The sequence below is a fragment of the Rhagoletis zephyria genome, unplaced genomic scaffold (genome assembly GCF_001687245.7).
Source record: "Rhagoletis zephyria isolate East Lansing unplaced genomic scaffold, Rhagoletis_zephyria_1.1 Rzeph_scaffold_00123, whole genome shotgun sequence".
In the NCBI taxonomy this organism is placed as follows: Eukaryota; Metazoa; Arthropoda; class Insecta; order Diptera; family Tephritidae; genus Rhagoletis; species Rhagoletis zephyria.
This window is the reverse complement of record NW_016157207.1, coordinates 310,064-334,445: the sequence shown is the minus strand read 5'-3', so window position 1 is coordinate 334,445 and position 24,382 is coordinate 310,064. Positions and strand designations below refer to the sequence as shown.

General features: G+C 39.8%; 1 protein-coding gene across 1 annotated transcript; it reads left to right on the top strand.

The window, feature by feature from the left end:
* Positions 1–1,456: 1,456 nt before the first annotated feature.
* GEFmeso (Guanine nucleotide exchange factor in mesoderm) lies at positions 1,457–23,084 on the top strand. Its single transcript, XM_017635727.1, has 9 exons — positions 1,457–1,478; positions 2,897–2,899; positions 3,464–5,666; positions 7,599–7,793; positions 11,787–11,952; positions 12,032–12,185; positions 12,870–13,012; positions 13,232–13,448; positions 19,867–23,084. The coding sequence occupies exons 1-9, from the start codon at positions 1,457–1,459 to the stop codon at positions 22,320–22,322; spliced, it is 5,559 nt and encodes a 1,852-aa protein (XP_017491216.1). The 3' UTR covers positions 22,323–23,084.
* Positions 23,085–24,382: the final 1,298 nt, after the last annotated feature.

The window sequence follows — 24,382 nt, the reverse complement described above, 5'->3', positions numbered from 1 at the left end:
GCTTTGAGCGGTAAAGAGAAGCGATACTACTAATTCTGTCCATACTCCTGCTACTACTACTACCACTCCTCTTTCTGCCAATATTAATACTACCATTTACGTTGTAAGTACCAGTATTAAGATATGCTAACATATGCCTATTTATATTCACTCTAATACACTCCTTTTTTCAATACTTTTTCTACCACTTCCATTACTCATACCAGAACTAACTATAACTTCCCCTACTACTGCTGCAAATGTTACCAATACTACTTATTATACTTCTACTACTTTTTATTCTAATAATACTATTTTTTATCTTACTTCTACTAAATTTACTACTAGTCCCTATTCTACAAATATGTACTCATACTTTCATTATTACTATTGCTAATACCACTACTACAACTTTTGACAGAATTAATTCTATTATTAATAATTATTATTAATTAGTATGTAATTATATTTATACTATTATCAATGCTACTACCATTTCTAGTCACTACTGCTACTTTAATACTACTAATTTATCTACCGTAACTACCTGTACTAGTACTAATATAGCAGTATTTATACTGACACTCTTACTGCTAATTTCATTACATTTTTACTGGCATTCTTATACTTTTAATATAGGTATCAAAACATATTCCAAATACTTTTAGGCACTTCTGTCACTAATCCTAACCATTAGAAATACAAACTCAGCCTTATCATGAGTTTAATTTTAGCCCGAAATCGTCCACTATTCGGTCCGCGTTTTCACTACGGGCGAATGAAAAAAACAAAAAACTGATTCAGTTTTCGGGCGAAATTCACGATAAGGGGCACTTATTAATATCAAGTGCCACTACTAATCTTACTACTTCAACTTATACTAATATTCCTACTACTACTTCCCAAATTTGAGAAACGAGGCTCTCTAATTTCAATCAATCCATCAACAAAATTAATTTGAGTGCCTTTATGTATTCCAATTTTCGTTCGCTATAAATAAAAAGACTTCGCACAAATTGTCTTTTACTACTTTTTCTAGCACTACAGCGACCTTCCACCTAAATACCACCCTCCGGTTGAGTAACTACAACTCCGACTTGATAATTTAGCATGCGTCTCGTTAATAGTTACCTTACCATTGTTGTATAGAGAATGATTGTCAGTAAGCTAATTTCACTTAAAAATTGATTGGCTAATGACGAGCCCTTATGCCAAGTAGGTAAAACGATTAATGACATATTGCGTTGGCTAAGGAATTGATAGGATCATTCATTCAAATGAATAGTTGGCCATTCATAGTTGCATGCGTGAGAGCGTAAATTGCCAATGCAGCATAAAACAATTTACTATTATTATTGATTTAACTTGAAGCAGTTATGCCGCACTGGTCTTCAAAGACACTATCAATTACATTTGTACTTACCTATGCATGCCTATTTATAATGGAAGGGAAGCAGTTAAGTCAATGGACAGAACGATGAACTTGTTGAAGGACTTTTGTCTTTTAGCACAAAACCAGGTACGATTTGATTAATTGAATACTTTGGCGTGCATTGGCTATCGATTAATTTTGCATGTGTTGCATGTTGCATGTGTGTAATGGTACTCCACTCAGTGAAACGCTTGCAGCTTATAAGTACAGCCTTTTCATGTGCTGCTGGCGATTGCTTATGACCCACAATTTATATTACAAAGTTGCCAAGCTAAGCGCTTCAAAAGTATACAAATAAATAATAACCGCGCATGAAATTGCTTTTTAACGGGCTCAGTGGCGTTCGAGTTGCTTTTTTTTTGATTTGCTAACTGACTTATTTTTCAACTGCCAATCAGCCTCATCTGCCTCGCTCGGACTTTGGCTGTCATGTCAGCTCGCTTGCCGCCATCAATCAAATGTTCATTCCTTGCATACATATTTAGTCTGGGACGAGCAGTTACACTTTTTGCTTTCCTTGTTCTGATTCAAATTTACTGCTGCCCTAAGGACCAACAACTCAATACGCAAAATCTCAGTTGAAATTACCACTAAATAAATGCAAGTGCTGCATGTAGCATGCTACATGCAACTCAATTGAATGCATATGTGGGCACCTAAATTATCGACATCTCTGACTGACTGACTGACTAACTGCTTGACTGATTGCCACAAATGTGCTGGCTGGTGCATGTTTTAAAATTATGGCAAATGCCGGGAAATTACGTTGGCGTTTGTGGCAATCAGGTGAGCATTTTATGCATGCCACATAAATAACGTAAAACAGCGAAATGAAAACACTGCAAAGTCAGTTGCATTGCAGTGGCATGTGGGGTAAGGTGACCGCTTGTGGCTTGCCGTGTTTAGTATGCCGAAGTTTGTGTGAATTTAACTGAAAATAGTATCACTTTTAGGGATTATGTTATCTATTAGCTATTACTATGCTGGATTTCCAAACGGAATTAAATGGCAAACATTTCAATGACAATCTTCAGCATTAAAAAATATTATTGTTATTACTATAAACAAAGTCATAAAACTAATTTCCACATTTCATTTTTTAAATGCCTCTATGTTTTTCATTTCAAAGCCTAGTGGAAATTCGGCATTCGAGTTTCGTGCTACACTCCGCAGAGTCATTACTTCTTAGATGGCACCTCTACTAAATTTTTTAATGAAATATTTCCAAACTGCTTCGTTTATATGTATAAAGTCTACCTAAATTTCCCAACCTATTTTAGTTAATTAACAGCTGGCAACCCTATCTGAAAATGTTTTCAATGTAAATTTTCATTTACAAAAAGCATACAACTTTGGTTTCTAAAACTTTATTTACATCTGTATATAATTTTATTGTATAAGTAAACATTTATCGTTTAAACCAGACAAAAAAATTTTCAACTTACAATAAGGTGGCAAGCTTGTCCAAATTTATTTGGAACACAGTTGGTTGCATAAATATTTCTCTGCCAGAATTTATATTTTCTTATATTAGGTAACCCAATTTTTTAATTAGGTGGCAACGTTGTTAAAGCTAGTGCTAAATTGAGGCTGCCTTCTCCTTATACTATTTGATTTCTGTGAAATTTTTTTCCATATGTAGGTATATTTAAAATTTCAGTTGAGTGGCAACCCTATTTAAAAATATGTTTGGATAGATCTCCATAAAATATGTAAGAGTCTGATGTCCATGTTGCAGTATTTTGCAAAATATAACTTGAAATATTACTTCATATTTTTAAATGGGTGGCAACTCCAATTTAAAATACAAATATATTTATTATCAAAAGCGCCAAAATTCTTCTTGTTTGATCTCTTTCAACATTAACTTTATCGAAAAGCGTACCTCAGCAATCGCTCTTGTCAATTTTTTCGTCTACATGGCAACACTGGTATGCAAATTTTTGCATAAGAAAAGCATTATCAAATCATGTTCATTAACTCTACGTATATGCTAATGCCATTCGTTGCAGCCATGCTAACCGTTTTTGTTTTTCCCCTTTCTCATTGCAGGCAGCTCCACAGAGTTGGCACCATCGCTGCTGGGCATCTACGACACCTTGACAAGTGTACTAGATGGAAGTAGCAAAAGCGGTAGCAACCATAACGGCGGCAGCCACAACAACAGCGAAAATTTAAAAATCTGCGAAAATAACAACAAAAACAATAGCAGCGCGCGGTGCCACAAGAGCGAAGAGAACGCCAGCAGCGTTGAATTGCATTCTAACGGTTCCGCAAGCACGAAGAGCAGTCACAGCGACTCGTCAACGCTCAGTAATAAGAGCAGTCGCAGCTCAAGTTTCAGTTTGGAGGAAAAGCTAAGCGGCGAGTATAGCTACAATGTAGACAGCTACAATAATAACAGTAACAACCGCAGTGTTAACAATAACAAGAATACGTCCTACTATAACGCTGAAAGTGAGGAGCAGCCACAACAATATTTGTCAACACCACATAAACGTCAATCGGGCGAACAGTCGCCCGATGCCACGAATTCATTGAGCGGTTTTGCGGGCAGTGGCATCAGCGACGGTCGCAGCACTACGCTTGCACTACTTAACCTCGCCTACAGCAATAGCAGCCGGGAGCACAGCATAAAACACAGTTACAGTCAAAGTAGTCGTAGTCTCAGTTCGCTCTCATCGTCCTCGTCATCGTGTAGTCAACGCAGCAACAGCAGCGGCAGTGGTGGCGGAGGTGCCTGCATCAATAGCCCGTCTGGCACGCGTTTGTCGCGGGACTCCCCGTTGGCACATAGCTCGGGCAGCAACAGTAGTCTTAACAGCCCCAGCAAGCATCGCAATCAAATCCGCGTACTCTCGCCCAACGTGCAGCGCATCATAACCCACTCCGACGCCGAGCGCGTAGAAACAGTTGACATTGACGCACTGCAGCAGCAGCAGCCAACGCACTTGACTAGCCCCCTCAACTCGCCAGCGTCACACCACCGCTATATCAAGAAAGCGTCCCCGCCTGGCGCGACGTCTACGCCAAATGGCGTGCACAAGGTGAAGTTGTCGCACATACCGCTCTCCAAGATTACCGGCAAGCTAACGCAGTCGGGCAACGAACTTGTGGAGACCTTCGACTCCAGTTCGGAGTACTTGGATGCGCTCAGCTTTCAGTCGTATGCCGAATCGAAGCCGACGCGTGGTCTGAAGAAACCACCCACCCCAGCAGTGGTGCACATACCGGGCGTAGACAGTTGTACTGTTGACGGTGAGGTGACGCCGACCAATAAGAACAACAATGCAGCCACCGCTATTACAGAACCGCAAAGCGCCTTCAACTTTAACAACACATCATACAAATTATCACTGCCAAACTATGAACGCCAAGAGAGTATTAAATTGATCGAAATGGAGCAATTAGCTACAACATCGCAAATGATAACCGTCGCGAATGATACAATACCTCCAGCGTCACCTACAACTACACTGCCACTCCGGTTGGAACAACAACCAAATCAAATTAACAATAACAACGATGTCCCTTCACCGCTCAGCACTCCACCTCCGTTACCCACTAAGGAGTTTGTCGCCACCGCACCGTTGTCCCCCTGCGATATAGTCGAGGCTTTAAATTATCCGCTGCTCACACAAGACCTCAAGAAACTCACACTCAATGATAAGGATACCATGAACTCGTCAATGACGAGTGTTGAACTCATCGAAGCTATCAACAAGCCAGTGATCTCTAAACCTTTGGTACGCAGTTCTTCGGCAGCCTGCGCATCTACTGTTTCCGCTTCGCCAATGCTCACCTATGCACGCTGCAAAAGCTTGGCTGCAAAGGCAAACACATTGGGTGGAGCAGTGCCTATTAAGCTGCCTACAGCACAGCAGTTGGAAGAGCTCGAAGAGGCAAGCAAAATGTCGGCAGAAAGTCTAGATCGCCTCACTGATATTAAGTCAAAATTTTCACCCAAAGAGTCACGTAAAGGTGGCCCAATGTTGCCAGATATTGCTAAGCTTAAGCATCGTCCTCTTTCATCGTCGTCAATTTGTTCAACTTCCTCCAGCTCTAGCTCGGGTTCAGACCACCTGAATGGGAAGTTGGCCACCTCATATTTGGCGAGCGTGGAAAGCTTGGCTGATCAAAGTGAAAACGAGCTAATGGATCCGCATAGCGGCATGACGGTGCTGGAGCGTGCCATGTTGGAAATAGTCGACTCAGAGCGCAGCTTTGTGGAGGACTTGGGACAAGTCATAAGAGGGTGAGTGATATGTAATTATTACTTAAGAGAATAATACTAGCGCTGCGGCTTTTAACCTATAATACGCTCTAGGGTTTCATCCGCCTGCCCACAAAATCTGGCGTAAATTTTGGCAGACCCCTATTACCAAATAAGTCAGTAGAGTCCTCCAGCCTTTCCGGCTTGGATTTTCGAACTTAAGCCCAAATATGCTTTCCTCAGCATTGCCATAATCGAGCTGGATGCATCAGTATATTAAAATGAACTCTTTGACCAGCATAAATGTCTTAGTAGCTTTATATGCAACCGCTGTAAGAAGAACATTTCGTCCCAATTTGTGTGGCTTTAGTTTTGGTTAGCTAAATTTAGGGCTATCTCTAAACTGGAGGAAATTGTGTCATCATCCCAGGCCCCTACATAGATGACTCAGTCATTTTCCAATTTTAGAGGAGTTCATCGATTACCAAGGTTCATATTAAGGAAGATAGAACATCTCGTCCATAGCCTTGAATATAATAGACGTATGACGTATTGTCGAACGCACACCAAAGGACATGAAACGCTCAACCGGCTATATATTTGGACTACAAAACCTTTCAATTCCTATTGCAGCAATAGTAGATTTCCGTGATTATTAAGTATGTTTAATTTCAAACAGGGCTTGACTTTTAGATAGGTATGATGTGAAAATGAATTAATTTGTCTGTTTTTAATTTTAAAAAAGCTGGGGATATGCCTATGGAAAATTTTCGGAGTTTTTTTTCTCTCTTTGGGTGTGAATATAACCTTAACCTTTCTCCGTCCTTCCTACCTTCGTTCGGAATTTCTCTTCCAAGACTGAACCTAAGACGCCTTGAGTTGGCTTTGAATCAAACTCAAGATCAAAGTATGTAATTGATATCGTAGACATGCTTACATCCTGCTCTATGTAAAGATTGAAGAAATTCCAGTCAGTTTATCTGGTGTTCCTGGTTAGTTGGTGGTTCGGGTTTCCATATCTGTGAATACCTCGTTTGATACGAGTAGATTTTAGTTAGAGAAAAATTCGACATGCAGCATAGACGAGTAATTGATTAAGTGTAAGGCTTCACCTCTTTTTAGGTGATTCACAAGGTGTCATGAGCCATAAAATCATAAAATTAAAATTACGAAATTGCAATATTTTAGTTTCATTTGTGTACAATCAAAAAAAAAATCTCCCGCAAAATGCTATGATTTTATGATTATGACGCCTTGTTAACTCTCTCACTGATAAAAGAGTCGGCTCATTTCGCAGATCAAGAAAATAAACTGTTTTGCTAATAAATTCAAGAACGGACTGAGCATCTGAGCTATACCACGAACAATGATGCACGTTCGCGTCACAGCTCAATATCCGTTTCAGCATTTCGTCTGCAATACTCCTTTTGGCCGAGGCAAGTACAACGTCTAGCACCTGCTTGTGAGTGAGTCTCTTAGTCCTTATGGACACAAGATGCTGATATAACAACTCTGAAATTTAAAGGAAAGTTGCATTATTTCTTGTCGCTCTGAGTTCTCAGACTAATTCACAAGTGAATTTGCGTACACCGTAGTTTCGTGTCTCTCGAAAAAACGAGTTCAGGGATATTTAGAAACTTAGATATTTAGGGGATTCACAAGGCATGTTAAGCATCGCAATATTTTATGTCTTAAATTTTTTATATGTAAAATAATGACTAAAATAAGTTTAAAGGATTTCTAACTACGCCGAAATCTTTTGGAACTGATAAATAAAATAAATAAAAAATATAATATAATTTCACTTGGTATCGAATTAACATACCATTTAAGGAATTATTTTAAACTTTTTATAATTAATGAGTATTTTTTCTCTGCTCGTCAGGGCATTAATAGCAAATTTGAATGCCCTCAATATTCTTAATTAATTGCTCACGCTCAACTTACTAACTCACGTGTAAACTTAATTTTCAGGTATCTAGCGGACTGGAAAGAACGTGCCTGCCTCCGTTATGACGAACTGAAAATACTCTTCGCCAATATCGAAGAGATTTATGAGTTCAATGCGACGCTCCTGAAGCAGCTAATCAACTCTGGTATGGATCCAGGAAAAATAGCCAAATGTTTTATAGATTTGCGCGAAAGATTTGATGTATACACAACATATTGGTAAGTGAAAATGGGTGGCAAAAGTGTTTTGAAATAATTAATAAGAAAATAGATCAATATGAATTGCAAAACAAGATTAAGAAAGCAATAAAAATTTAGAAATTAATGAAAGAACAGCAATTAAATTTAACAGCCAAGCAAGGTAAAGCAAAAATAATTCGCAGCCTGCGCCACTTTTTGTTTTGACTTTTATTTGTATTTTATTTTATTATTTACCAAACGTCTTTCGAGAGCCACTCGCGTGCATCTATTCTTGCTTTGCTGTCGCTGTTCTAATCTGATTTTGCTCAACTGGCTAGCCAATTTCGTGTCGCTGATTTTATTATTTAAAATTCATGAGATTTTCTATTCGCTTGAACGGACACTAAATTAAATTTTATTTGCACACCAAAAGCCACGAAGCATAGAAGCAATTTTAACCGCGAAATCAGTAGAGCAATGTCTCAGCATAGTTAATCAGTTAACAGGGCATGAAAGTGGAAGAAGCGTGTTAACGAAAAAAAAAAATATATATATATAAAAAATGCCACAGAAACTAATAAGAAAAAAACTAAACCAAAAGAAAATAACGCTGATCTTGATTTCATTTGGAGAACAAGCTAGACGAAAGAAGAAGAAGCAGCAGCAGCAGAAGAAGTGCAATTTTACGGTTTCGCTTCGTGCGCATACTTTTATAGGTGACTGTTTAGCGGCGACGAAAGAAGCTCGTACTAGTTCTTGAGATAGTGGCAAGCGAACTGGCAAACGAACGAACGATAGTAGAATACAGATAGTCACGCAGCCACAAATGTAGACAGTCCAGTTACGCTATTTGGCAAGCGGCCAACCAGCCAAGGAGTCCAACAGCCAGTCATGCAGCCAAGTAACTAGGCGATTCGGTGAGCTTGGCCGGCTGGCCGACGACAGTTAGACAGGCGTTGAGTGCCTGTTAGACAGACTCTTCGCTGTTCGATGCCTCCGAAAGCGCGCTAGGGTAGTGGATGATGGCTGCAGATTGGTTGCTGGTTAGAAGTTTAGCTGCTGTCAAGCACGCCAACGATTATTCACTCGCTGTAGTTGTTGCTGCTTTTTTATTTAGATTTACGTGCTTGCAAATGTATCCATATTCACAAACAACATTTCATCATCGTTGAGTTCTATGCTCAGCTACAAAAGGTAGGTAGATACGCTGCATGAAGTGATGACATTACCAATAACCCATTCGGACAGTTCTGGGCTAACTGTGCAAAAATGTGGATTTTTTTTTTTTTTTGTGGGAGTGCTTGCTGTGCGCTATCAGTTCGACGTTTTTGCTGTGTGTTCTCTGTCAATGTCAGTTACTTGCGGGCAGTTACTGACAGGCAAACAACACACGTTTCGTGTACCTGGTACTGGAACTTGCAGCAGTGCCATGGAATTCAGTCAAAAGTGGCAGCCAAACACACAAACAAAAATACGAAATTGATGATTTAATGATTTCATGATTTGCATTCTTTGTCGTTGCCAACAATGCCGCTGCTGCCACCCAGTGCTGTCACCCTCACGCTCACTTTGGCCGCCTTGACTGTCATTGTGTCACTTTGGTATTTGACTCCCGCAGTCAAAGCAATTTATGTGCTATACTTGCGTATTTTTCTTACTGCTGACGTTTTATTTTGCATATTGCACGCGGTGGGTATTGCAACTGCACTTTAGTTGACATTTGAAACTTTTGCTTGTTGGTGACCCTGTCAGGGGCTGGCATTTTTATATTTCTATGTCATTTTTGATAGTTATTTGACGATAAGTGAATTCGCGTTAAGCAACTATGACAATGAAAAATAATTGAGTGGAACGGTAGAATATGTACTTGCAGTGCTTTGAAGGCTTGGGTCAAACTTCTAGGTTAATGGCGTTTACTGTCACCAGAGAACTGTAAAAGCTATTTAAATTTCGAGCTTAAGCTCCGTAGGTCCAAGGTTAGATTCCTGGTCCGAGAATAAAAAAACGGATGTTTCTAATCGCCATCGCCCCCCTGCAGGCAATGGCAAGCCCCCGATGGTACTTCTGCCATAAAAAAATACTCGTAAAAAGTGTATCTTACTTTAAAGCAAGTAACCTCGTTTATTCATCTAAGTATTGCCCCATTGCGATGATCTCATCTTCTTCCATTATTCGCCAGTTTCTGCAGCGTAGCGATTGGTAAAAATAAGCTCATCCAATATTTTCGCAGTTGGAGCTCCACAATATTGACGAATATTTCCTCAATAAGTACATGACCTTAAGATAAATGATTTTATGTTAGTCTTAACTATGGCTCTCGGACCAGAGTGATATCTATTTTACCTGAGAGCTAACGAACTAAATTGCTGCTTCAGTGTAATGAAATTGTTTTATATGAAGATCACCACTTGGGACCATAGTAAGGAGCTTGAAAGCTTTGAGAGCGATGAAAGCTTTATCAAAGATTGTTCTGAGCCCGCGCGGCTCACTCTTAGATTTGCACTCTACGTCGTGCGTTGCATGATCGCTGCGTTGCTCTACTATTTTCACGAATGGTGGTAGTTCACTAGAGCTTCGCTTTTGGCTTTGTTGGTTTTTTGAGAGTAGGCATTCCGAAGACATAGTTGTCCTTGTTTTCACTCTTCATTAGAAAGTCTGGGTTTCCGGGGCTATCTGCATTGCTGCTTAGTTCGTTCGCTCTATATTTACTACTCTGTAGTTGCGTGTAGATAAGTACAGGTTGAACTTTTGGAGCATTTCCGAGGTTTCCGCTGAATCCGATGACATGACTGTTATCCCAGCTCTCACTGTGGTTCGCAACGACTATTAGACGAGCTGCCCGGTAGACTTCTTATACTTTGCCCATGACGATGGCACTTTTAAACCACTTTTCCAATCTACTATCGTCACGGAACGACAATATTTATTTGGTTGACTTTTCCGACACGGTGTGAGAATGAAAATTTACATTGAAGATAAAAAACGCCGAAACAGGTTTGTCTCCATGCCAAACCTGACAAAGGATGATGGAAATTTGTTTCAAAATACTAACCAGCATATGATGGAACAGACCTGAGCTATTCTGCTTTAGCCTACAGTTATACTTTTACTAACGCGACTAGGACGTACTCCCAATGATTCCTAAGGATCCTACTTTCTTCACTTCTTGGATCTATGCCGCCTATTATCTTCAGAATATTTTCTATCTCAGTAAAGGGTCGAGTACAAATTGCAAAGATTTAAGTCCGAGATCAGACGCTTTTCGGTAAGAGGTGAACTCACTACTGAAGGCCACTGAGTATTTTCACTGCAGGTCTCCCAGATAAGTTGACTCAAGTGAGAGGAATCGAAATTTTATTTTCTTGCAACAGGTGACAGTTTCGTTCAATTTTTGGTGGATGAGATTAAACTTGCTGTGCACTTCCTTTGTAGAGAAGCTCAGTGGTGCCATAGCCATAATGAAAGTGGAGAATGTAGCTTCTGCCAGTTTTTTAGAGGAACGCTCATCCCCCTTTTTAGGTGTGTCAAATCCAAAGTAGTTTTCCGAGTGACTGAGAAAGAATGTTGTCCACCTGGTTAAAGATGCCATTACCAGAGGAGAGTGTTAAATCTGAGTAGATCACACAGTATTCGATGCACTTCATTATGGACTAAGCTGCGTGAGGAGTCGCCAGTTAGGCTGATCCATGGTATGGGCCATATAAGCGTGTTCGAGCTGGAATTTTCACCGATTTTCTGTTAATAGACTTTGAATTGTGTTAGTGTCCCCTCTTGATTTATCCGAAAAATGCCTACATATCGACTGTAAGATATTTCGTGGATTGTACGGGCCAAACTTATAAAAGTGCACATGATTATACAAGCGACTGAGATTTTATTTTAAAGTGAAAAAATTAAAATCTCTTAAAACTAAGACAACAAAGCCTATAGAACTGAAATTATGCTTTATTTTACATAAAATTCTTTATTACTTTCATTTTGTGTACTTTAAAGATTATCTTATTTACATCATTATTCTCCTTCCCTTTGCAGTACAAGCTATCCTGAAGCCATATCACTGTTGACCAAACTGTTACAGGCCACACACACCAACGCACTGCTGACGTCCACACAAAAAATGTTGCAACACAAGCTGCCACTCGGCTCATATTTGCTGAAGCCAGTGCAACGTATACTTAAATATCATCTACTATTGGACGTGAGTTGAAATAATAAGCTATTAATACTTCCCATATATGTATGTATGTAAATATTTTGGTTTTCCTTGCTTTGCTTAGAACCTTCGTAAACATTGCGATGTGAAGGAAGTGTTGCAAGCCTACGAAATCATGCGACAAGTGGCGCGTAATATCGATCAGGTGAAGCGTAAGTTGGAGCAACAAATTCGAGTTAAAGAACTCTCCGGCATATTAGATGGGTGGTTAGGACCAGGTGAGTTAGTTGAAGTGAAAGAAATTTATTTGTATTTACATACTTAAATTGCAAAAGTTTATGTTTAGACAATTGTATCTACTTACATATACATAGACTCGAAAAAGTAAATTTTTTTTAGTATTAACAATGTCCTTCATGCCAATTTTTCTTTTAATTTTCTATAAAAGTATTGTCCATATAAATCAAAGTGCCTGAATTTATATAAAATTTCGGAAAATTCAACAATTTTTCATAAAATTTTTAAACATTTTACCCTAATTTTAGAAAACTTTGCGTATGCCGTTTTATAGCTCATAAAATTTTTGTACAACAAATATTTTTTTTTTTGTCTCCGGTCTTGTGTGTTTTTCATAAACAATGTGCAACTTATAAAATTTCTGAAATTTGTTTGCAAAACTTTTATCGTCGGCCAAACTGCTTACCCAAAAATGTTCTAAAAATTTCAGATTAAAAAATTCGAAATTTTGATTAAAATTTGTTAAGTTTTTTTCTAAATTTTATATAAAGTTTGAAATTTCATTTATGTGGGGTTGGTTATAGCATAAACAATATTTTTATAAAAATAAAAAATTTTTTTTTTAAAGTCATTGTGAATATTTATAAAAATCAAAATGTGAACACTTGTCTCAGTCACTGTATACGTGTATTGAGCTAAATAAATTGTTCCCACCAAATTTGCAGAGCTCACCGTTTTGGGCGAACTACGCCAAGAAGGTCTCCTCATGGAGCACAATAAGCCACGCATGGTCTTCCTATTCGACACAATGTTGATCATTACCAAACCCAAAGAGGATAATCGTCTACAATTCAAGAGCTACATACACGTAAGTGACAATCAGATAAGCCCTACGTGTAAGCCAAATACTTATGTAAGTGCAAGTCATTGCCAAATCGACTTCCATTTCCATTTCATTTTTAGCAGCATACTTTCTTTTCTAACTTTTAGATTTACTATTTGCTGGCATAGTTACTTATTGATTTTTATTTGTACTTCCTTTGTGCTCTTTTATTTTGCTCTCTCTCTCACTCTCTCGCTCACACAGCAAAATAATCTAATGCTAAGCGAACATTTGCCCGGCGAACCGACGAGCTTTTATGTAATACCCTACCATGAGCCGCGTAATCAAATCAAATTGACAGCCAAAAATCGTGACCAGAAACGTCTTTGGGCGCAACATATTAAAGGAGTCATACTCGAGAAATTCGACAACATACCGAATCGCGCCAAGGAGCTGGTCTACAAGTTGGGCGACGAGGAAGGTACGAAAAATTCAAATACAAACATACACACACACTCCCATATGCATACATATTCACTTATGAACTTTAGTTCAGTTAGTAGGGCGGGTTGGGTGGCATGCCGCAACATGCCACATGGCATAAAGTGCTGTCATTGCCACTGTTGGCAGGCAAACTACCGAAATTATTTGGTTGGTAGTTTGTCATGTTTTTCGGGTGTTTTTGTTTTTTATTTTTGTTTAATTTTTTCCTTTGAGTTTGTCATACATTCAATGCAACGTAAAACATTTTCACTCTCATATGTACATACATACATACATACATAAATGCATATTCACACGCTTACGTATTCAGATTCCTTTGGTATTGGCATAACTTCACTCTCCTTTTTTCTTGTGGCCTGTCAGCGCTTTGTCGCTCCTTCTGTTTTTACAAGAAAATACCTTACTGCTTTTTATGATCATTTAAATTGAAAAGCTTTCCCTTTCATTGTAACTTGTCGCGGCGTCAGTGCGGCGCTTCCATGCCAAGTCAGTAACCACAAAAAAAAAATGGGGACACTTATTTGCACAAAAGAGGAAAAACCAACAAATGTGTGTCGCGAAAACACTTTATTTTTTTTTTGGAGCATGTTAGTATGCATTTGTTTTATCGAAACTGTAGTTTTATTTTAGGTAAGCATTCACAGTGAAATTCACACATATTTAATTGGCACATTTTGACATGCAACATAAATGATTTATAGTTTTTGGCGATGAGCGTGCTGAGTTAAGCCCTTTTTCTGGTCTATGACATGGTGGCTTTGTATTTTTTTTTGGCAGCCTGGAAAATTGATGTGCAAATTTAGCACACATGGCAATTGTTTGTGTTTGCTTTTGACATGCAACATACTCAAATAAGAAATTAATTTGCGATTAAAGTCGTGTCGAGGAAATCATTTTTATGGTCGATCTGGGATCGCAATAAATTTATGTTACGTAAAATCTTGTGACAGTCTCGAATGCTTGCAATTAAACCTATTTTATTTGACTTTTATTAGGTGTTAAATCCGGAAGGAATTGATTTTTTTTTGAAATTTTCCCCTTCTTTCTTGCACCTATTACTTTATATCCTCGTACAGGAAATGATTACCTATGGGGTGGTAGCTTGGGTTTCAGTAACTACTCTAGCCATGCTAAAACAAATGCATAAGTGGAACGATGCGACATGCCCGACGACGGTGCTGAAAGTAGACCTCGAACTTAAGCCACTTCATATAACCATAGAGTAGATAACAAAAAGAAATCTTATTTGCATTTCGATAGAGAGATTTGGAAAAGGTAAGGTCATATGCTCCAGGAATATGGAGAAGCTAGGGTTCTCGCTCCCACTAGCTTTGTTCCCTAGAGATGGCATAGGCATAACCATAGTTTTTGGGAAGAGCGTCTCCACCTTCGAGGAACTACTTCAGGGTTGGTCCGTGTACTGGTACGCAGATGGATCGAATAACCCAGAAGGGATAGGGGCTGGATTCGTCGGACCCAAGGCTAGGATATATGTTCCTATGGGGAAACATCCGAGCATATTTCCATCTATATTTGTGCGGAGACAACCATGAGTAGAGGGTATAGAAACGGGAGAACCATAATTATCTTTCCTATGAGGTCAAATCATCGTTAGTTCTTGAGTACATTGAGAAGATTAGCTCCTTTGGTAGACACAATAACATCAAGATAGCGTGAATACCTAGCCACAAGGGAGTGGAGGGTAACGAGGCGGTAGTCATCAGTCCAGTTTGCCCCGAGCCAATGCTAGGAGTGGGTCCCAATACTTTAAAGGAGGATCTTAGGAGGGAGAGCAACACCATGAGTGATTTAAACTGGCATAGTTCGTAAGGAATGCGTCAGGCAAAGAGCTTACCAGGAGGGTATAACAAAAGCAGATTCCAAAGTTTAATTAGCCTCCGAAAGGAGAAGCTTAGAATAATAGCATGTATCCTTACAGAACACTACAGGCTAAGAGGACATCTATATAAGCTGGGAATATGGTCAAATAATTTTTGCGGGTTCTGCAACTCTACCATCGAGACACCTCTGCACATCCTCACCGAATGTGACGCAGTCTGTAGAAGACGGGAGAGTAGTTTAGGCTCAATGTGGCCGCAGCTTAAGCACATTCACGCCCTATCCCCGAAAGTACTGTTGAGCTTACGCATGAATTTGGGTTTAGAAGAAGTATTGTGAAGAGTAGAGGTCGCGTAGTAGAGGTACTAGGTCGCGGTGTACACCTAATCTTAAAATTTATCTATATATCCATCCTCACTAAAGCAAACGCTTATTTAGAGCCACGGAAATAAAGCGCTTGGGCTGAAAAAAAACAATCCTTTATTCCAGACGTCATGAACCTACCCACCCTGGAATGCAATTCGTGCTTCCGAATCAGTTTTAAAGGGATATATTGTATTATAAAAATTTTACCGACCAGTTGAAGTTTCGAGTTTTTTTTTTATATCACAAATTACACGTTCAAATAATGTCAATACTTTCGATTGAAGTTTGTGCCTTAAGTCTTTAGTTTATACTATTTTGAGACTGGAAATATGAAACAGCAGAGAGTACTGTCGCAAATGAAAAACTTTTTCGGTGTATGTTGGTAAAAGTTCTGCCGTAGGGAGATCACGCCAATTAGATAATTTATATGGCAGATTCTCATTCTACCATGGTGGTGCCGCGTACAGTCGTTAGATTTTCGTTGGGCTCTCCTAAGTATGCCCATATCGTATGCGTATGTATTCTCGATTATATCAGTGTTTGAAATTTGCCAAAAATGGTCATTTTAATACTTTTAGGTTTGAGTATCTCATAAACCTTGCGTGCTGGCGAAATCCTCCCACCGGATTTGGACTCAGCGCAAAAAATTTCATAGGAAATAGATGGTCCAGTCGTTGTGTCTGAAAATTGTCGACCTGTGTAACCCGCATTAATTCATATTTATATAACATTACTTTGCTCACCCAATTCACATTGCAACATCAACCATGCCTTCCCATTTTTGTTTTATGTTCCCAAAAAAAAAAATAAAAAATTGTATAAGCGATATGCATTTTATTACCTCTTATATCAGTAGTCACTAACACTTACCCAGTTTTATGTTCTTACCCAAGCTTTTTTCTATTTCTCCCTCCTTTTACAGTGGCATAAGGTGGGCGTGCTTCTTAGGCGACACGCTTCTACTTGAAGCAAACTAAAACACTAAAATACATACATTTAAAACAAAAAAAAAACAAATTGCTATAAAGCCAAAATGCTTAAAAATTACAAACCAAAAAGACTTTGTCAACTGTGAACAGCCAAACTAGTAATTTACTGCAAAGCTTTTGCTGACCAACGCTAATCCTATCCTCCTGTTTTACTGTTTCGTTTCTTATCTTTTAACAAATAGTAAAATTGTAGTAAAGTTAACGGTTCAATGAATTGGTCACACAATATTAACTAACATTTACATAGATGTAACTGCTAAAAACCGTTAAAAGTCGTAGTTAAAAATTTTGTTTATACAACATAAAAAGTATTCGCATAAAGAGCAAATCAACAGTTCGTGGGTTAAATTTAAAAAAGTAGTAAGTACACACACATATATTGATCTTAGCTTGATGTTGTTGGTGTTGTCGATTGTTGTTGCTTGCTTGTTCGCTACATATGTATGTACAAGTATGTAGTGTTGGACTTGCGTATTAACATTTGCTGAATTTGTAAATTTACTAACTGTCATTGCATTGCTAAGAAATCACTCATTTTCACTTCATTGAAGCACACGTTCTGTTTAAATTAACTAACAGTTATCAAAAATCAAAATAGTTTTTGCCTTAAAATTTAAAATTGCATGAGGTTTACACAAAGGATACGCAAAGCACTTCATGGGCTGCTAAATTGGGTATAATGGGAGTGCCTTCATTTAGCTACATATTTTGAATCATCTTCGCTGTACACTCTTGTCATCATTACTAAAATTAAACTGCTTTTTTTATTCTTTTAAATATGCCAATACTTGCCGTACTTTGTAGACTTCGCGTTTCTTGCTACCGATCATGTCGATATCATCGGCGTACGACAGCAATTGCACGCTCTCGTAAAAAAATTTTTCTGAGCGGACAATATCAGAGTAAGGAAATCACATGAAAGGGAATCGCCTTGTCTGAAACCCCGCTTGGTATCAAACGGCTCGGAGAGGTCTTTCCCAATTCTGGCACTGCTGGTGGTATTGCTGAACTCCATTTTCCATAGCCGTTTCAGTTTGGCGGGTATGCCAAATTCTGCCTTTTAGCGCTGTCGAAAGCGGCTTTGAAGTCGACAAATATAAGATGAGTGTCGATCCTTCTCTCGCGGGTCTTTTCCAAGATTTGGCGTATTGTGAATACTGGTCTATGGTGGATTCTCCAGGTCTAAAGTCGCGCTGATTAGGTCCAATCAGTTCGGTGAATGTGGGTTTCAGGCTTTCACGCAATATACCCGATAATTGTGATCTCGCGGTAGTTGGCGCGTATGGCGACGTCGCCTTTCTTGTGGACTGGGAAGAGCACACTTAATTTCCAGTCGTCGGGAATGTGTTAATCTGACCACATTCGTACGTCGTCAGGGTCAGTTGGTGTAGCATTGACTCCGTCATCAGTTTTCAGTGCTGCTAGCACTCTGTAGGGTGGAAAAGTGTTCCCTCCATAATTCAAGTACGTTCTGGGGATCGGTCTTATTGCGGCAAATATGTCTCCTTTTCCTCTTCATCTCCCTATAACGGTCCCTCATGACTCGCTTAGAGCCCAAACGCGGCGTGGCCCTGTATCTGGCAACTTTTTTCTCTGCAGCTTCCTGACACTCCTCATTGTACCAGTTGTTCTTTCGGGCTGGCTGAAATCTGACTGTTTCTTTGGCGGCGGTACTTAATGAGCGGGAAATGTGATTCCTCTGCTCGCATATTTCGGTTGGTTGAAGAGTGCTCTCTGAGAGCAGATGCGAGAGTCGGATATCGAAAGCATTTGCTGTCTGTTGTGATTGCAGCATTTCGAAGTTAAGTTTTCCTTGTATTTTTAGGCGCACCTCTTTGCTGCACAAAGGCGGGTGTGTCTCTTAGCTGCAACAAGACAGTGGTCCGAGTCGATGTTTGAGCCTCGGATTGGACGTACGTCTAAAACGCTGGAAACGTGCTTTCGGTCTGTCACAACATGATCCATTTGGTTTCTCGTTTTTCGATTCGGAGACAGCCACGTAGCTTAATGGAACTTTTTATGCTTGAACTTAGTACTGCACACTACTATGTTTCGGGCCCCTGTGAAGTCGATCAGCCTCGACCACTTGTCGGACGTTTTGTCGTGGAGGCTGAATTTTCCGACAGTGGCGCCAAAGATCCTTTCCTTGCCCACCCTGGCATTGAAGTTGCCAAGCACGATTTTGATATCATGGCGGGGGCAGCACTCGGAAGAGATCCTTGGACGTCTCGTCCTTCTCTTCCTTCTGGCATGGGCGAAGATGATGCCATGGTAAAGTAGATTTGATTTTTAGCTGAAAAATAAGGTAAAAAACTAGATTGATCGGACCTGAATTGATCGGACCCAAGGAAATTAGGAAAATAGGATTCAAAATTTAAAAGTGGAATATTTTGACCCTAAGAACTAGTGAGGGTTAATTGCTGCTAGACAAAGGGTATTACTCAAGAATCTATCCTTTTTTATAAAACTCCTTATCCACTCCGTTTTTCTGTTCAAAATACTTCCGGAACAAAAAGGTCGGGGATTTCATAAGACCTAAAGGAAGACAATGTTTGAGGACTTTTTGAGAAATAATGAAATACTATAATTTTTTATTTATATATAAATTTTGAATCACATATCGCATTTATTGGAAGCTGCTTCTGGTTTTGCTGAACTGCGTTGTCTCAAGAAAATTTTGAACTAGTAAAAGCTAATGGCTTTATTCATAAAAGATAAAGTAGCTTTAAAAAAGGATTATAAACTGAAAAAATGCTCTAGTCTGATGGCTGCGTCCTGGGAATTCATCTCACAATTTAAAGTCACGGCTGCTACTGCTAGGGGTTGTACTGATTATGTCGCAGGTCGACCGCTCCACCAGATCTTTCAGTTGCAGCAGCATCCTTCCGACTTACTTGGATTTTGCAAAGGGGTCATTACTCTGCCAAATGTACATCTTAAATTAAATTTAATATATATTTATTTCTGTACATACAAATGTCTCACCTGCATCGTCGCTGAATTCATGTACACAAAAGTAATGTTTTCTATATCCTCTGCACTGAGTAAAAAAATTGCAATATTTTTTCTTCTAAAACAAGCTGTTTGTTACGCGTTTGCTGTGCAATTTTGAACTGCCATGACATTTTTATTGTCTTTTCTTATTTTATAAACTATACCAAGATGAAAATTTAAAAAATCTCTTCAATTTCTTCATTATAGACCGCACTCCGGATAAGAATACCTGGAAATGGAGTCTGCACTCGACCTCGACGACACCCGTGTACTTGGAGCGGCGCAATCAGTATCGACGCAGCGAGATACGCAATCGCTCGAAATTCAAGCGGAAGACTGTTTCCAATTCAACGTCCTTTGACAGTTTCAATGAGATTGCCGAAAACCAGGCAAGCGAGTCGCCGACCAAAACAACAGCTAGCGATGTGGCAAACGGCGCCAAATCGACCAAATCACTGACGCGTACCAACAGCATTGATGACAATATGTTGCCAGCGCTGCACAAACTCGCGGCGGCTATCAAGAACAAAGGCAAGTCAGACGAAGGTAACGGATCAGTGAGCACAATGAAGGCAGAAAACGCTGGCAGCGTGAAGGAACTGAATCCTGAAAATGATGCTGCGGACAAGGAGGAGCGAACCTCGTGCATCTTACGCGACCAACGTCGCAGCGCTTGCGCCTCACCCAAGTCACCGCTATTCGGCTTGAAGGCATTAAAAGAGCGCAGCAAGTCGGTGCCGCGCATCAGTTTCCAATGCGATGAATTGGATGAAGAACACGAGTCACTGCATGGTAGCAACACAAATCTTGATACGCGAAAATCCAAATCCAGCAAGTCGATTGAGGTGAAGCAATACAACAACAAAACTATACCGAAGCGCATAGCAACGCTGAAGAAGCAGCGCACCGGCAAAACTAAGGAGACATGCAAGTTCTACATGGATCTAAGTGAGTTCGACGATGCGCCCAAAACAGAGCTCAAGATCACCGAGTCCACGGAGAATCTGCAAGTGGAGGATAAGAAGTTACACGTGAGCGAACAGAAGGACGTTCAAACGGTGACGCAAAATCTGGACAGCATACAAATGCAGTTGGAAAAGCAGTGCGAGGAGCTGTTGTCAACGCTGAAGAAGAAAGATGCCGACATTATATTGGATTTGTTGAAACAGAATAAAGAGTTCGAGCGCATGGCGAAGAAAAAACAGCAGCGCAAGCGTGCGGCCGAACATGGCATAGGCGCCGGTAGTGGCAGCGGCAGCGGTAGCGCAGCAGGTAGCCCTGAGTCGTCTGACTATCCATTGATTAATGAGTTGCCGCCACGTCCGCCATCGCGCTCACCACCACCACTCGAGCCTGAGAGCAGACATGCCATGGCCAAGGATGCGACTCCTACAACGCCAGTGGAAGAAGATGAGGAGCCAATTTACGAGTCACTGCTGCGCAACGTACACGTTCCTTACAAGTTCTCACCGGTGATGGCGCGCTCCAAGTCAGCGCAGCACTGTAAGCCGCGTGAAAGGAAAGCACCGCCGGCGCCACGTCCCGAGTCGGACTATGTTACATTGGTGTACTCACCAGAGGGCGCACTACAGCAGGTGGGCGGCGAGATGGTCGCTGAGCGTGCTAGCTGTGGCGAGACACAACTGCGTCGCGACATCCCGGACGCGGCACAAGAACAACGTGACAGCACGAGTTCGTCCACTTCCACCTCCACCTCCTCCTCTTCTACGTGCACCCTGAAACGCGACAGTCAGAGCACTGTTATTAATGTTGATTGCTCTTCGGCAGGCAATATATCAATGATCTCTTATACGACTTGCAACTCCAACAGCGAAGCAATTTATGCGCGCCCCATACCAAAGAACTTAATGAAGCGCCTTTTCAGCACCGGCGCTCATAGCGCTACCCCACTCGGCTTGGGTAACAAGTGCACTCACGAAAATATATCCTCCTCGCATAATTCATTGCTGCCACGCGCGCGTAAATCCATCGACAATATTGCGCTCAGTTTCGGACGATCAAACAAGCCGCCCGAGCGACGCGTCTCCGATGTAACGGAAATGTGTCGGCAGAGCATATTGCATCGACAGGGTAGCGAAGCGGTGGGTGAGCGCATGGCGCACGTTGACTACGCAGACCCGCGCACGCTATTCACCGTAAGCGTCGCCACTTCGGACGCATCGTTGCAACGCGACTCGGTCTTCTCGCTCACTTCATCCAATGACAGCATGTGCGATCACAAGCGCGCCGCTGGTACAACGCCCGGCAGCGATGGCGCTAACTCTGACTTTGTGTACGAGGATAACGTCGAAGCCTGCCTGGAGAATGATTTCCGAGACTCGGCTATCTACAGCGATGACAATGAAAAACGCACAGACTATGAATTGGGCGATGGCGTCAAGCGACCCAACAGTCCACCTCCACCACCGCCACCCGCACGTTATCGCACCAACCCCGAAGTGCCACCAAAGCCGACTGGTATACCGCGCGTGAACATCAGCAAGACATCGCCGCGCAAGGAGATGCCACCATCGCCGTTGAGTGCGGCTGAGGCGCACTGCCTTGGCGGTAAGCCGAGCAGCGTTGTAATTTGTCCGCCACACATGAGCGCCGCAGCGTCGCGCAGTTGGGTGTTGCAACAAATCGACAACTTCAATAAGTAAAGGGAGCTGATTTCGGCCATTGGCTGTTGAAGACTTGTGCAGTTCGTTGCCATAAAATAAATCTAAAACATTTGGTAGATCTGAATTTAAATATACTGGAGAAATATGAAAAATACAATTTCATTAGTTGAATAGAGCAAAAAATTCTATAGTAGGAAAATGTATTAAATCAAAAACTTATTCAAATTTTACTAAGCATTTTGTTAACTGTTAAATAACAATATGCTTACAGTATATTTTTATTTTCTACATACTTGAAGCCACATTTAAAAATTATACTTAAATAAACAACGATAGAACGTTTTTACAAAAACTTACATATTATCCATACACTCGCTCGCATTTGTACATTTTGTATAGCATTTAAATTATTTTATTTTTTATTAGAGTTTAAAGGCCAAACGCTCTGAGTTCGCTGCTTTTATTGTGCATTAGTATTAAATAGTATACCTAAAAATATGTATGCATTTTAATTATAAAGCTTTTTCTTATTTTGATATACTTTTTGTTATTGTCTGATACAGAACTTATATTTGCTTTTAAGTGAATATATAAAAAAATCGCATAACTAAAAAATTTCGACATAACCGATCGATACGGAAATATCTGACGCACATTCATATATATATACGCGTTTACCGCGAAAAATGAATAAACTTAATAAAATATCGATTGTATTTGATATCTGCTGTTTTTAAGAGATTTGTAATTCAAAAAAATTGAAAAAAAACTCACATACTTATGTATTTATAAACATATTTAGCGAATTGTTTAAATCGTTTGTTTTATTTGGGAGGTCAAGGGCGATTAGAACTGAGAATGTAAAATACATTTTCTCAAAATACAAAATACATTAGGATGGTCCAAAATGCAAGTGGAAAAGTAAAGTCATAAGAAATTTACCCCTGTTTTTTTTTATTTTGAAATCAAAATATATTTAGAGTCGTTTAAAGCGCTCAAAGTTTTCCAGGTAGTTATTTTATATGGAAAAAACAACCTTTCATATAAATGGTATAGAATTCCTGAAAATCCACCCACCTCAATGTATTTCGCAATTGTACCGCGGGTCCCGTTGGTCCCGAAATATATTACTAAGAACAATTCATACGTATTTCATATTAATTTTAAATAAAAAAAATAATGAAATATTTGGTACCTCCCGATTATTTTGTATTGCTTTGCTGTTCGTTTTCGTTCATATTTTATTCAGCGTTTTTAAGGAAAATTTTGTGAATTCGCGTCAAAGGATTTTGGTCTCGTCCCGTTCGCAAAGCTTTTACAGACATTCCCGATACCGACCATACTGGCCATTTTTAAATAAGTACCGTGGTTCCTGCGGGTCCCGGTATCTCGCGCCCATCTCTATTCTATACCATTTCTACTTCTAAACACTTTGATAAAAAATAAAAATAAAATAAAAAAGGGATATATTTTTTCGAAACATGTAGAAATATCCTAGGGGGTGAGAGCATTAATATTCCGACTTTAGTTTTTTTGGACCACCCAAATGATCATAGATACATATGTACATCATATGTGATTATATACTCACATGCACAACAGTGTTTATCGATATAACGTAAGTTAATTAATTATAAAACTAAGTACTTTTTATTCCGATAATTTCTAAGTAAATTTTTAAATCTATTACTATTACTATTGCGACAGCTTTCAAAATGCAACAACAGTGGATGACAAACTGTGCATAGAGGAACATGTCTCCGCTAAACAGTTGCTCTCAAACTACAATGCCTAACACAAGGAGCCTCATATGGTAAGTTTTCTATTTTCGTTGGCACTGCTGCAGGGTGCACACGAAGATTAATATTTGCTTCCATTCGTTATTCCATTTTTTTTTTGATGATGCATTTCCGAACGTTTGTTTTGCAATTTGCGCAAAGCTTGGGGATTTTTTTTCTTTGGTACTACATACACACATATATGGGTTTTTCCATAGGATAGTCTACCAAAAAAATATTAAAGTCATATATCTGACGTAGTTATGGTCTGTTTTTTTTATACCCGAGCGCACTTGTGCACAAGGGAATTATAACTCTGTT

Bases quoted from the DNA above. Each gene is read 5' to 3' on its own strand.
- GEFmeso (XM_017635727.1), top strand. From the start codon at position 1,457: ATGAACTTGTTGAAGGACTTTT. The intron at 11,953-12,031 runs GTGAGTTGAAAT...TGCTTTGCTTAG, and splicing joins AATATCATCTACTATTGGAC to AACCTTCGTAAACATTGCGA. The intron at 12,186-12,869 runs GTGAGTTAGTTG...CCAAATTTGCAG, and splicing joins AGATGGGTGGTTAGGACCAG to AGCTCACCGTTTTGGGCGAA.